This window comes from Vitis riparia, chromosome 14 (assembly GCF_004353265.1).
Source record: "Vitis riparia cultivar Riparia Gloire de Montpellier isolate 1030 chromosome 14, EGFV_Vit.rip_1.0, whole genome shotgun sequence".
Lineage (NCBI taxonomy): Eukaryota > Viridiplantae > Streptophyta > Magnoliopsida > Vitales > Vitaceae > Vitis > Vitis riparia.
In genome coordinates this window covers 28,185,830-28,200,693 of record NC_048444.1, presented here as the reverse complement: position 1 = coordinate 28,200,693, position 14,864 = coordinate 28,185,830, and the positions used below count along the sequence as shown (strand labels likewise).

The 14,864-nt window shown below is 34.0% G+C and overlaps 2 protein-coding genes across 5 annotated transcripts; one reads left to right on the top strand and one right to left on the bottom strand.

Annotated features, from left to right (window-relative positions):
• The first annotated feature begins 1,739 nt into the window (after positions 1–1,739).
• Positions 1,740–6,178, top strand: LOC117931097 (probable protein phosphatase 2C 34). Of its 4 annotated transcripts, XM_034851968.1 has the most exons (7): positions 1,740–1,934; positions 2,652–2,745; positions 2,834–3,081; positions 3,362–3,670; positions 4,980–5,097; positions 5,177–5,400; positions 5,812–6,178. In XM_034851968.1, exons 3-7 carry the CDS (start codon positions 2,839–2,841, stop codon positions 6,016–6,018), a joined length of 1,101 nt encoding a protein of 366 aa, XP_034707859.1. In that variant the 5' UTR covers positions 1,740–1,934; positions 2,652–2,745; positions 2,834–2,838; the 3' UTR covers positions 6,019–6,178. The 4 variants fall into 4 exon arrangements, with proteins under 4 accessions (XP_034707859.1, XP_034707858.1, XP_034707856.1 ...); XM_034851967.1 differs by lacking the exon at positions 2,652–2,745; XM_034851965.1 differs by lacking the exon at positions 2,652–2,745 and having other exon boundaries at positions 2,777–3,081.
• Positions 6,179–9,240: 3,062 nt separating this feature from the next.
• Positions 9,241–11,197, bottom strand: LOC117930625 (acetylajmalan esterase). Its single transcript, XM_034851257.1, has 5 exons — positions 10,927–11,197; positions 10,578–10,790; positions 9,944–10,092; positions 9,566–9,839; positions 9,241–9,458 (listed from the first exon to the last, which is right to left on the bottom strand). The coding sequence occupies exons 1-5, from the start codon at positions 11,195–11,197 to the stop codon at positions 9,241–9,243; spliced, it is 1,125 nt and encodes a 374-aa protein (XP_034707148.1).
• Between the last annotated feature and the right edge of the window lie 3,667 nt (positions 11,198–14,864).

Here is a 14,864-nt window from a genome sequence, read left to right as displayed (position 1 = left end):
TTATTACACCAATAATTAGCCACGTGTAGGGTTGTGATTTTTCTAGGTGTATTATATTTCTAAAAATAATAATTAATAATAAAACATTGCATCATAATATCTCATGCAAAAAAAAAAAAAAAAGAATCAAACTTGTGAATATTCCTTTGTATGTGTGCTCTTCAATTCAATATTTTTTGGTCAACAAAAGTCACCCATTTTTTTTCAATAAATTCTAACATCAAGAAAGCATGTTTTTTATTTTTTTTATTAATGTAGAATGCTAACCTCTTTCTTTATTTTAATATTCATTTCATGGAGTTTTAAAATTCGGTAGCAATAATGGGATTAATTATTTGATTTTAATCCTACTTATTTTAGAAATTAAGGACTTGTTTGGTAATTATTTTCAAAAAAATTTTTGAAAAATAGTTTTTTAAAATTGTTTTCTGATTTTTGTAAAAAATATATATATATATATATTTAGAAATTTAAAATATTTTTAATATTTTTAAATATGTTTTAAAAATGATTTTTATATATAGTGTCTTATTTTAAATTATGTTGGGTATAATTATTTTTTAAAATAATAATAAGAAAACAAGTAAAAATAATAAAAAAAATAACTAAGAGATGTTATCGGATAATATCCTATTTTATATTATTAAGAAAAAAAAAGTTTTTAATTGATGAACATATTTTTTATGTTTTCTATTCTAAAAATCAGAATACTGTTCTCAAAAACAGTTTTCAAACAAACTTAGACGATGAAACACATGGTTAAGTATTTAAATGTGATTTCATAAGAAAAAAAAAAAGAAAAAGAAAAGTCAAGCACTGTGCATATTTTTCGCAACTAGAAAAATATTTGTGATAACTATGAAACAATTATTGGAATTAAAGTCAAATCAATAATGGTACTAGCATTTGAAAGAAAAAAAAACAAAAAAATTTGGTGGCATCCATTACAATTAATAATTTAAGAAAAAACATTGTAATTTTTCTTCCTACTTCTAATTATTATTTGCTAACGAGAACATGATCAATGGGTGATAATAATAATAATAATAATAATAATAATAATAATAATAATAATAATAATGTATGAAAATTATTAAGCTTTTTAAGTAACAAAATTTATTTTATTATCTTGATTTTTTAAAAACACCCTCAAATTAAAATATTTGGTGAAAAATATTTTATAACAATCCATCTAATACCACTTATACTATTATAATGTGTCAATCTTATGACATAGGCTTCTACTATAATATTTCAATGCTATAATATAGGCTCTTGTCATATTCCACTTTATTTACCTAATTATTTCTTTTTTTCTTGGGACTATCCAATCTTCTTCTTTCCCACCTTCTACTTTCAGCATCATTAATATTATTTTTTTGGAGAAAAGAAATAAAAATTTTAATTTAGTACATTTATTTACCTAATGTCAAAAATGGGCCTTAATGAATGTCCATTCACATCTTATTTTAATATTTCCTTTGTTATCATTTTCATGGCATAGCCTATTTTTAATTTAAAAAAAAAACCCAGAAAATTTATTTTTATTAATTAATATGAATTAAATTGTTAAAAAAAGTAAAAAATAAAAATAAAAAAAGAAAAAAATTAAAAAGGGGGATGGATCTCTACCCAAAAGTTATGGTAATACCGTAATAGAAGAATAGAAAAAGGAGGGAGTAAATTAGAAAGCTAAAAAGGGAGCCTTTTTGTAGTTGCAGAGGTACACGTACACTGTTTTGTACACAAGCTGTCTTTGTTTTCTTCTCCATATCTCCAAACCATGGACTCCCATCCTTTCCACTCTCTTTTTTCTCCATTTCCCACCTCCACCCACCCGTCTTTTCTCTCTTTCCGGCCGGCTACACTTGTTTTCCGGCAACCCCAACACTTTCTGGCTCTGTGAATTCTCCTTCTTCACCTGGAAAATCGAGGTTTCCCATCAACGCCACTCATTTTTTTTTTTTTTTACCCTTTCTTGTCTGTTTGAATTTGGTAACTTTCTTGTCACCTCTTCTTCTGGTTTCCCGGAAAATACGTGGAAAGGGAAGACCGGAGAGCTTTGAATTTTGGGTTTTTTGTTTTCTTTTGGTTTGGTTTGGTTTGGTTGACCGGAGATGATCAGCTCCACCCAGCTGGGTTAAAGGGGTTGTGTTTGGCAGTTAGGCTGACTTGACTGGAAAAATGGAAATTTATTTTATTTTATTTTTCAGATTTTGAGTTTTTTTTGGTTAGCTGTTATTTTCTCAGCAATTAAGCAGCAAGTTTTGATGGTTTAGGTTATTTTTTATTTAAGGTGATAGATGCAGTGTTGAGATTGATGAAAGAAATGAAAAATCCACTCAGCTTAGGTGAGGGGGTGTGCTGGGTTGAATGGAATGAAATGGAAGATAAAATTTGAGATCTTGACCTTTTTTTTTCTTCTCATTTTGGGGAATTTTCTCAGCAACCAAACAGCTGATTTTGTGGTTAATTTTTTTATATAAAAAAGTGCTAGTTGCTCTGTTGGAATTCCATGTAAGATCGAATGTGCTCTGAGCGCCTTTCAGATTCAATGTTTTTGTTTTTTTATGCTTTGTAAATAGTTAGATTCTTACCTTTATCGTTTTCACCGCAATTTAATATGCTTTAGCATTCGGTTTGGTTCTCAGGGAAGAAGAGTGAGAAATGGAAACAAGGGTTCATTTCTGAAGAGTTTTTAATATTTTATTTTCCTCTCATGCCTTCCCGTGAATCAAACAGACTGTAAATAACTTGTTCTCTCTTTCCTTTCAAGATTTACAAGTCATACCAAGAAGAACCTTTCCTTAATCTGGTGGGAATTGAACTGCAGAGGCAATGGGGCATTTTTCATCCATGTTCAATGGATGGGCGAGGTCCTTTTCTATAAAAAAAGCGAGCAGTTCAGGGAATTGTGGTGGAAGAGAGGCTGTTGAAGTAATGGCAAAGGAGGCGAAGAAGAATGATTTGATACTGCACTCTTCCGGATTTGTTAATGTCAATGGTTCAAACAATTTCACTTCCCTTTACTCAAAGCGAGGAGAAAAGGGTGTGAATCAGGATTGCTTCATTGTGTGGGAGGTATGCCTAGAAAATTGGCAATTTTATAAGGCTTACTTCTGAGAATTTGGAGGAGAAATAATGGAAAACAACATTCTGAATATAATGTTTGGGGAAAATCTCAATTAAACCAAGAAAATTTAAGATTTAAATTTTGATGATTTTTCTTTAATCTAATATTTTCATAGCAACCAAATGGCATGATGTTGTTTATGGCTAGTTGTTTGGCTCTAAATGAAATGAAAATGTGGGTTTTGATTGCTTTAAATTGATGAATGTGATTTTGCTTCTTCAATGGCAGGAATTTGGAGGGCAAGAGGATATGCTCTTTTGTGGGGTTTTTGACGGTCACGGGCCATGGGGTCATTATGTGGCAAAAAGGGTCAGAGAATCAATGCCATCTTCTTTGTTGTGCAATTGGCAGGAAACCCTTGCTGAAGCCTCACTTGACCCAGATTTTGACTTGCAAGCAGAAAAAAAGCTTCACCGGTTTAATATATGGAAGCATTCCTACTTAAAAACTTGTGCTGCTATTGATCAAGAGCTTGAGCATCATCGTCGAATCGATTCCTTCAACAGTGGGACAACGGCACTTACCATTGTTAGACAGGTGAGTGAAGTTCCTAGTTGTTTTAAATTCCAAAATAGATTGGATTCGTTCATTTTTTTCCATGGAAACCTATACCTCTTACTTCACTTTTGGCTATTTCAAGGCATGGAAGTCTGTGTTCTATATTCTATTGGTCACTTTTTGTATTTTTTTCCAGTCGTTTCTTCATAGAATAAGGTTGAGTACTAGAAAAATGCGGAAAAACTACCAAAAAATGAGCGACAATTTACAATTTCTGTGTGGACACCATGTTAAATATTTATAGGAAAGTATGATAAAGAAGAAGCTGATTCTTGTCTGCATATATTGAACTTGGCTCTGTATGGACTCTTTTGGATTAACTATATAGGAATGAAGGAATTATTGTGATGTAAGCCAGAAATGTCACAAACCAAGTTGTTGATAAAAAATTTCAGGATATTCAATTGACGGTGAAAAGATTTAAAAAATTAAGATCATGAAAAGGGGAAAAGAAGAAGCAAGTGAGCTTTTAAGAATGTTTCAAAAACTTTTCCCGTATTCAAGGTATTTTGACTTGGTTCGAACTTTGCCTGTTATTCCAACATACCATGCAGTCAGAAAAAGGGAAGGAAACTCTCAACATCAGTTTCAAGGTCTGCGAGATGGTTATGTTTTCTTACACTCTTCATTTATCAGGGGTGACCCTTTCAACAAGAGAAATCATTTTTTTAAGTATTAGGAATCCCACAAGATTTTTGGACCGTTTATTATTCAATCTATTATTAGGTATCCCAAGAAATTCTTAGACTGTTTACTATTCTATTCAATCCACGGTGTCCAAATGGCACATCAATTGTGTAAGTCTTAATATATAGCTAGTCTTTTTATCTGGCTTCTTGATATAGCTATTAATATTGCTCCTCTGGTTGGATGGGGACTATATTTAGGTTGCCTCTGTTTTGGTCCAACTGCCCATCTTAGAGAAAGCACTCTTTCCTATTCCAATATATTGGATTGCTTGTTTCACCCGATACTGAGAAAAAAAAAAAAATCATAATCTTCATTTGTCTTGTAATAAGTATGAGAACAGAAGAAAGGTTAATCAAATTCAGTGGGACTTGGTTAGGCAAGAAGCTTGGTTTCGAAACCTATGTTCATTATGTTCCTTCTAACCTCTAGTCAATGGATTAATTTTAGGACTGAGAATCTTTAATCCATCGAGGAAATAAGGATTTGTTTGCAGTGTAATTTGCTTGGAGAATTTTACTGTTTTTCATTTATTAGTATTATGACCATGGAAGTTTAATCAGGATAAACATGAATAGAGTCCAAATTGATGTTTTGCTAGGGGGAAAGCATTTTTGTAGCAAATGTCGGTGACTCACGCGCTGTATTGGCTACCATGTCTGATGATGGCAACTTGGAACCAGTTCAACTTACTATTGATTTCAAACCGAATCTACCTCGTTAGTTCTCTCCCTCTCACTTCCCATTTCTTCCAAAATGTTTGTAGACTCTGACACTTCTGTTAAATCTTGTTTCCAGAGGAGGCTGAGCGGATAATTCAGTGCAAAGGGCGAGTGTTCTGTTTAGGCGATGAGCCAGGAGTGCACAGGGTCTGGCTTCCCCATGAGGAATCACCAGGACTGGCTATGTCTAGAGCCTTTGGGGATTACTGTGTGAAGGATTTTGGACTCATTTCTGTGCCTGAAGTGACACACAGGAACATAACCAGCAGAGACCAATTTGTTGTGCTAGCAACTGATGGGGTATGTACTGTACCCAGTAATTTTTGGAGTTTGCAAAAATAGTAGAAAATGAAAAACCCGAAAAAGCATATAAAACTACTTACATCTAAACTAATGAACTTAATACTATTATGAGCAAAACTAGAGGAGAATGCTTCTATTGTTGGGATACCCAGTCTTATCATATTATGGGCAGCTGAAACATTCGTGAACTTTTTCTATTTCAATTGTATGACTATGAGACTTTCTTTTAAATCAAAGCTAATTGGTATAAATGGTTGTATCCAGCTGCTAGAGGTAACTCAGAAAATATTTTGGTGATGGAAGAAACAAAACTCCAGGACATTAACCCTAAGTAGGAATCAGATAAAAAGCTATATTCTTGTGTAGATTAGATGATTTCTTTGTGAAAATCGATTGTTATTTGTTCAGGTCTGGGATGTTGTCTCAAATCAAGAAGCAGTGCAAATAGTATCTTCAACACCCGACAGAGCGAAGTCAGCCAAGCGTCTAGTCAAGTGTGCAGCCCGTGCTTGGAAACGCAAGAGGCGGGGAATTGCAGTGGATGACATCTCAGCTGTTTGTCTCTTCTTCCACCCTTGTCCCATTCAGCAAGTTACTGTACCAATAGAGTCATGAGAACATGCAAAATGCTGAGGAATTGTTCTGTATTTTTCCACACACTGTAATCTTATTTCAATTTAGTGGGTCTTAGTTAAAAGTTCCCTTCTTATTCCATTATCCTGTTCCGTTTTGGTAGCTCTAATATGAATTCATTCTGCATATCCAGAAGAACATTGAAAAAGTTGTCTCCTCCCCTTGGATTATGGCTCTCATCAATGCCAGTGGGGCTGCATTCCATCTAAATGGGACTCACCCATGTCCTGTCAGAGACTTATTAGCCACCAATAATTGTGACAGCAACCTACCCAATTTCATTCATTCCCTTATGGTTCAATGTTTATCATAAAGTTCGTCCCAAAAGGTATATTGGTTGAATAGACAGATTCCAGAAGGCAAAGTGCAAAAGAGAAGTTGGGGGAGGTGAAGATGCCATCCCACATCGGCAATGGGAGGGAATGGAAGATATTTGGTTGGTTATATAATGGGAGGCGACGAGATGTGAAAAGTTAACTCGTCCTGTCGGGGGTGAAAGGCGACTCGCCAATGATCGCTAAGAGACGGCTGGTCGTGCCGACACCCACCAAAACGAACACACGTTTTAAGGCGAGCGGGTACTCCCTACTTCGGTTGGACCTGCCCGTCAATTTTTGGAAGCCCCCCATCATTGTGGGGCTCACCACTAACCAAAATGAAACTTTTGCGAAAGGCATGTGAGAGCACCTAGCAAAGCTAATGTGATATATATATATATATATATATATATATATATATATATATATATAATAAAAGATAAAATAGAATTTTGTATGACAAATGTAATAAAAATCTAAATATGCAAAAAAATATTGAATTAAATGAATTAATTAATCATAATTATTATAATTATTTTTAATTATATTTATTTTTTTTATTATTTAATAAATAAGCTTGTGTTATTATTTGTTCAATAAGATTTTTTTTTCTAAAATTTTAAGAAATAATAATAATAATAATAATTTTATTATAAAAGAAATTGCACCATAATTACAATCTTTTCAAAAACATGTAGTTGTTGAAGAGGTAGTATTTATAAATGCAAAAAAAAAAAGTAGATTTCAATTTAGTTACAGAAGATTGAAGTAAAATGTCTTCTAATTTTAAATTTGATAATTTCTCATAAATATGATTATTATTTTTGTTTTTTAATCGTGTAGAAAATATTGTATCTAATAAATTCTATTTAAACAAAAATAATATATATATATATATATATATATTTTGAAATTTTAAGAAAAATTTTGTCAAACAAATCTTATTTAATCAAGTCATCCTCAAAGTTTCAAAAAATAATAATATAAGCATTTATTACACAATAAAAAATATATATAGGTACAATTATACTGGTTATGATTAATCAATTTAATAAAAAATAATTAATTTTTATTTGATATCTAGATTTTTTATTACAAAATAAACGTAGTTGTGTAAAATATGATATTTAAACACAAATATTTAAAATTTTAAAATATTTATTCCATTTTTTATTAAATTATATTTTCATAATTTTTATTAAATAATTACAAATTTATATAATATTAACTTTATTACCTAATTTTATATTCTTAAATCAATCAAGAGAAAAGTGACAAACACCCATGTCTATTTTTTGCCCCTCAAATCAAGGCTTCTGAGTAACCCTCTTCTTCTTCTCCCTCACAAAGCTTTTTTCTTGAAGAAGAGTTTGGAATGGCAGATTGTGTACCAATGCTGATAGCGATTTGCTTGTACTACTGTTTCAGATTCCAGGAAGAAACAGGGCGGCTGAGTTCAGAAACATGCGGACAAGTGGAACATCTATTATGATTTATACAGAAAATTGAGAAGCTTAATAGGATTGTAGTTTGCATTGCCCATCTCCTCTGATTTGTTCTTTGGTAGATGTATGATAATTCTCACTGGTAATCAAGTTTCTTTCCCATATCATAAGAAAAACTGATTTTCAAATTGAGTTGATGTTCCCTAGGGATCCTGTGGGTGCCTTTTCTCTGAAGCTGTTGATGGTTGCAGCTATCTTTGTAGCTATGAGCCCAAAACTAAACAATTTTTGTTTATACATTTCTCTGTTGAATTATATTGTATTAAACGGATTCAGTTCAGCTGATTTAAATTAATGGTCAATCACCTACCTGAACTGGGTAGAGGTGGATCCTGTTTGATCAGGCACAGGGATCACCAGGTTTGAGCTTTTAAATGCACTTCCAAACAGCACTGTTGCAGAGTGAATACCAGGTTGATGAAGATGAGGTGTTTCCAAACCAAGTGTTGTCATCTCTAATGCTTCATTATTTCTGTCTGTAAGCTTCAGTTTGTCCTTGATAGCATCCAACATTGCTTTTCCTCCTGCATGAATACAGAAATGCTCCGAAGTCTTCTTAAAATTTGGGATATGAGGGCCCCTTTTTCTAGCAGGAGGCCAAATTTTCTTCCGCACAACTGATAAACTGCAGTGGGTTTGAGTATGGTAGAACCAATGTGCCTAGTGATGACAGGTTTGTTTTCAGTGCTTCCCCTGCTACTTGCAGAATTGATCTTTATAGGGACACCCCTACATACCCCTCTTCATCAGCCTCCTGGATAACACATCTGTAACCAGCGTCTTTAGAACCAAGACGAGTTCAGACTTTGTGTTGGAGTTCATATTTGTTGTTTGCTTGCTGCATTTTTTGTTTGACAGTAAGATTGCAGCCCCTCCCATTGGGAAGAAGAAGTTGGCGATGAGCATAGACTTGACTCGCCCTTGGTAGATGTTGGAAGACACTGATTCCATGCTAAGGACCAAAGCCAAGAAATTGTTGGGGACTTTGAGGAGGTCTTGCGCCAAGGAAATGGGCAACTTCGATCATGAACCCTTGAAATATTGGAGATGTAACTTCATGTGGATAATGAGCGCAACAATAATTTTCCAACAATTTTTGCTATGGAGATGATATAATTTAGTCTATTAGCTGTTAGTTATACCAATGAAGAAATGTGTGCCTTTCCTCAAGCATGACCATTCGGAGAGTTACAATGAGATTGAGTAGATAGCACAATTGAAAAAGGGTTTGTCTTAGTTTAAGCATAACACACTACGATGCTTAGCTACATCCGACGCATTTATTGAATCCCATCATGCATTTTTAACATTTTGGTTGAGATTTGAACATTATGGCTCCATTGTTAACATAATCTTCTTGTTCTGCAAGCTGGAAATTTGATCTAAGCATTGCATTGAAGCTTAGGTAAGATGTCTTGAATGAGCCATTTTGCTATCAACATAGACGCCTTCTGTGTCAAATGGATTCCATCCCAGTGGACAAGCCTATCTGGGTCAGGGCAAGCTTGAACCCCCGGAGCTCCACAAGTCCTGGCTCGATCATAGTTGTACTCACCCCCAACCCCACAACATGCCTTCAGCAAAGACGCAGGATCTAACCCTGTCCATTACAAAACGAAGACGAAGAAGACTTATCATCACTGATCTCAATAGTTAAAATCTATGTATGTATGTGCTCTCACCATCATGACTAGTTAAGGGACTGACCCAGAAAAAGAGCATTACGAAAAAGCCATCGGAATGCATTGTAATAGTCAGCATATACGATAACTGTATCCGGATTCTCATTTCGCAACTCCTCTATGGCCTGTTGCAGACGTTCATTGTAATATTCTGCAAAATCATTGAACCCTTTTAAGCAGTTGAATTCATCATATGCTGCCGTGTTGTTGGTTTTGAATACAGTAAGATAGATCGGAAGACAGCCTATTGGGAAGTTCCCAGGGACAACCACTCGTCTGGCGCCATACTGAATGACTCTCTGCAAGTATTTTTACAAATGAGAAGATTAGGATCGATCAGTTCTACGTCTATATAAGCGCATAAAGTATCGAAAATATCGGGTTTGATCAGAGGCTTAATTACTCTAACTGCATCGCTTATAATTTGGACAACGTCAGGCACAATGCTCTTTTCCTCCTCTATGGTTTTCCCTTGGAAGAAGGCAAAATTAAAATCATTCCCTCCAATCTCTCCAACCAGGAAGAGAGCATCTTTAAGCTCTTGGGCCCGATCTGCTACCAAAATATATATAACCAATGATTAATCATTGATATAGAGAAATAATAACCAGGTAATTACAATTGAATTGTGAAATGACTAATTCCTAATCATATAAATATTGTCCTATCGGAGTAAAAAACGTCTCATTGAGACTAGCGCTCATATATATATTATGACAAGAATTTTTTTCTTCTATCAAATATGGGATATCACAATTACCCCTTATACATATACAACGTCCTTATTATGTCTCACAAGATTATGATTTCCCAGTCGATATGAGATATCACAATCATTCTCATGTTAACACAACGATTGTAAGACCAAACAGACAAAAAGTCCTCATAGGACCAAGCAAACTCTTACATTGGGGTTAGGAATAAACTTTAATACCAGTTAATGTAATGACTTAATCCCTACCATTTAGATATTATTCGCTCTAAACTTAAAAGGTTCGTCAGGATTGATGGGGATATATGATTGAAGAATGATGAACCTGTATCATTGTGAAAGGCGGAACTGAAAAAACTAGACATCCGATCAAGTTGTACATTGAGAGAACTGTTGGTGACTGGAGAGATTACACCCTTAGCTGCAAGAAAAGATGTTGATAATGCAGTTGCACCAGTAACGGCAAAATTGACTCCATGGCTGAAATCCGAGTCCTTCTTCAAGTAGGGATTTAGAAACGGAAGACCAGCTTCCAATGCTTGAAATCAAATGGAAAGTACTCAGAAAAAATGCAGAGGTTAATGGCTTGTTATAAGATCATAGTATCTGCAGGATCTCCATTGTTCTCTAAAAGGAAAAGGAAAAAGGAAGAAGGAACCAAGTGTATTGCTTACCAACATGATCAATCATGAGGAGGCCATTGGAACATCTACCAGTGGGCTCATTGAAGAAGGTTTCACCATAGGGAAGCCGAGAGCATGGAGTGGCTGCTCCTAGTGAACTCTCAATAATCAAGTTACCTGTATCAGATATGGAGTCTCCCAGTTGGTATATTGAATCAAACTTACATCTCCTGAAGGGTTGGGCATCACATGAACTAGAAAAAACAAGAAAGAGAAGAGTTGATATGAGAACTAGTTGGAAATCTTCTTGGATTGTGGACATTGCTCAAGAGCATAAAACTATGTTTTTATTGCTTTGAAATAAAATTTTTTTTCCCACATTGCATGTTAATTTATAGTCACCATGAAAGTGTCTCAAATTACTAATGGGTAATTTTTTTTTTTCGTGTCTCAAATTCTTATTTGGTATTATTAGAATAATATATACACTAAAAAGGAAAAACTTTGGAGTATCTGTTTTATATGGAAAACTAAAGTCTATGGTAAGTTAATAAATATTTAGGGATAGTAGAAGGTAAGGAAGTGACTCTAACCATTTTTCCACTTTAATCATCTAATTTTATTGGAAGTCAAAAAATCTGAATAAAAGATGAGTATGGAAACAAAAGATTTGAAATGTTTTTAGTTGAAGGTTATGTTTGGTTCTCAGAAAATTTGAGAGAAAATGCAAGGGAAAGAAAATACAAAGGAAAAATAAAAAGAAAAAAAAAGTGAAGAAAAATAAAAAATGGATTAAAAGTTGATACGTTATTTTTATTTTTTACTTTAAACTCATTTTATTTATTTTAACTCATTAATATAAAAATTAAATAATTTTAAAATACATAAATTTTTAATTAGTTTTAATCATATTTGATTTTCTTTTATATTTTTCATAGGACAACCAAACATGAAAAAATCATTTTCTTTTGCATTTTTTTTTTCTTTCCTTAGTATTTTCCGGGAATCAAACATAACCTAGGGTTGTGTTTGGTTCCTAGAATATATTAAGGAAAGAAAAAAAATAAAAAAATAAAATGATTTTTTCATATTTGGTTATCCTATATAAAATATAAAAGAAAATCAAATATAAATTAAAATTAATTAAAATTTCATGTATGTTTAAATTATTTAATCTTTATATCAATGAGTTAAAATAAATAAAATGAGTTTGAAGTAACAAATATAAATAATTTATCGATTTTTAATCTATTTTTTATTTTTTTTCCCTTTTTCTTTCTTTCTACTTTTCCTTTGTATTTTCTTTTCCTTGTAATTTCCCTCAGATTTTTCGAGAACCAAACATAACTTAAAAGAAAATCATTACAAACACTAAAAAAGTTACTTCACCCTACTCTAATTTTTTATGAAACCTCCTAATTGAATTAAATTAAGTACAAAGCATTACAAATTTTTTAATGTCTTAAAATCACTTTCTAAATTTTCCCACACTATCTATTTTTTTCAAAAATAAAATAAAAATGTTAGAGGTGTTTTCTGAAACCACTTCCAAACCATTAAAATATGGGGTGCACACTTGGTGGTTAAAGGCTTAAAGCATACGTCAGTGCAACCATTTGTAGCCCCCATTAACAAGTCTGCAAATTGGAATCAGATGTTGCAGTGTTATTACTGTCTTGTAGCAGATAGTGGCTTTTGAATATACAGTAGGTATCCCATGCCCACCACCATCTTCAACTATAAACCTGAAAATCAGGCTCTGAAATCAACTTTAATGCTTCTATTTTGGGTCAAGATAAGATTGCCTCAACACATTTTCTCACAATGGGCGAGATCAACCCCCTATTTTGATAGATTCAGAGGGTACATAGCTTCAAAATTTAAGTTGAAGCCTCAGTGATCAACGAGATGAGGTTTGTCCATGACTGCCATGTATTCAAGTACTGTGGCAATTGTGGACTCACTTTTTGCCTGGTCATTGGGCTTGGGCCATTTTAAGATGGGCTTGGGCCCATTCCAATATATTGGAACTGACCCTAGAACTGGTTTGCTTTGGGCTGCTACTAGGCCTAGATTTCTCTCTACTCTTCTTTCATGTATTGTTAGCCATGTTGTATGGTCAATTGCAGCAGTTTCTGAAGAGGGCCTGTCAAAGGGGAAAAGGCTTCTCCTCCTCCTTGTTTTGTGTACATAGTTTTGGGTTTATGGTTCTACAAGGGTTTGAGACGGTTATTGTGGTAGTTGTGTTTGTACCTTTGTAGTAACATCTAAGCATCAAAATTCTTGTTTCTTTTATTTTCCCACATTTTCTTGGTAGCCAAATGGGGTATTAGGAAAATGTTGGCTTCATATTCACATTTTGACATAAAATGAATTGTAAGCAAGTTCAAATTCTCCATTGGGGATCGCCCATGATCTTTGATCCCATCAATCACTAAGGCTTATAAATACTCTTAACACATATTAGATGACTTATCTATTATAATTGGGGGTCACATTTTGGAATTTTGGGTCAAGATGACCTTTTAATAAAACTTAGGTTATAGACATCTTATGAAATTATTATTTAAACCCATGTTCTCCTAAGTACTCCTATGTTCTCTTAAACCTACAAATAGGGTTCAATCGGGTATGAAACCCGACGACTCTCTTTGATAATTAAAGTCAATAACCTGACTCTTATAAAGAAATTTCCTTTTTGGTGGTAAAAATGAGAATACCTTTTTATCTTCTTTTGAGTCTTTTTATAGTCATTGGGTTGTTCCCTGGAGGTGAGTGCTCTCCAATGGGACCAACCCTAGATTTCCACCTATCTTACTTGCAATACAACACAAGTAAAGGAATGGGCATACTTTGTGAGTAGTGTCCTTGTCCCCTAACACCTACTAAGGTGGTAAGAGACAACTTTGACTCGACCTTTAATATTATTCGATATAGTGAAAATTGCTTAGTGTTACTATCACATCTTTTCTAAATTATTATCAATCATCACATTCTTTGTTTCAAACAATATGCTTGAGCATAATGCCTGAGTTGATAATCTATTAGGCCAAATCCTATTGTCGTGAGGTCAATTAGAGATAAATCCTCCCTTGGTTGTGACAGTAAAGGCTTCTATCCAATAGTTAGAGACTGAGTTATCTTTTTTCCTGTATAAAGGATGTCCAGACACGAAGTTTAAGTTAGATACCAAGTAGGTAGGAACCCTTTGAAGGAGAGTAAATGGGAGAGCCCTTAATCTTTCGTACCTGGGTTTTGCTCCAAGAGGGTTTTTATAGAGCCTAGGAGGGTGTCACTGTTGTGCTGAGTTGGCACTTTGACTTTCACTGCTATGATGGTTGTAGATGGTAGGATAATCATCACAGTTTAAGCAACTGACAAGGACCGTCAGATGGTGTGTCATGATGATTTGTCTATCGTTTCAACCAGTTGGAGATATGGGGCAATGTGTGATAGTCTTCTAACATAGACGTGTGAACTGGGGAAGGTTTCATCTACCATACCTTGTGTCAAGAACGAATGATTACACGTAGTAGGGAGATTCAAAAGCCATCCGGAAAGCGTTGCCAACTTAGGGAAGCCTAGTGTTGCTAGCTGCAAACCTATATAGTCCGAACAGGAACCTCCGGTTACCATGATGACCGTCCAAACCGTACCGAGAGGAGCGCCACGTGGATTAGTAGTGGACTGACATGTGGAGGAAGGCCTCCCCACAAACCCGACTCCCACAATAAAGATCATTTGACTCTAAACTCCACACTTTTGTGTTTTGGGTAAAATTTAATTGAAGTCAATTACATTCCATTCCCTTTCCTCTTCTAGTTATGATTTTTCTTTTAAGGAATCTCATTTTGTACTCTAAAGCAACTAGTAAACTAGTGAGCAACTTAATGATATAAGAATGGATGGGTGTTCCCTTCAAAGATAGTATAAATCCGAATTTGTGGAGAAAGAAAATGAAGTTGTGAATACAACATTCCACATTCAGG

Coding starts and splice junctions, on each gene's coding strand:
- LOC117931097 (XM_034851967.1), top strand. CDS start 2,839: ATGGGGCATTTTTCATCCATGTTCAATGGATGGGCGAGGTCCTTTTCT. Junction 3,082..3,361: donor ATTGCTTCATTGTGTGGGAG/GTATGCCTAGAA, acceptor CTTCAATGGCAG/GAATTTGGAGGGCAAGAGGA. Junction 3,671..4,979: donor CACTTACCATTGTTAGACAG/GTGAGTGAAGTT, acceptor ATGTTTTGCTAG/GGGGAAAGCATTTTTGTAGC.
- LOC117930625 (XM_034851257.1), bottom strand. CDS start 11,197: ATGTCCACAATCCAAGAAGATTTCCAACTAGTTCTCATATCAACTCTT. Junction 9,840..9,943: donor TTATAAGCGATGCAGTTAGA/GTAATTAAGCCT, acceptor AAATACTTGCAG/AGAGTCATTCAGTATGGCGC. Junction 9,459..9,565: donor TCGTAATGCTCTTTTTCTGG/GTCAGTCCCTTA, acceptor TGTAATGGACAG/GGTTAGATCCTGCGTCTTTG.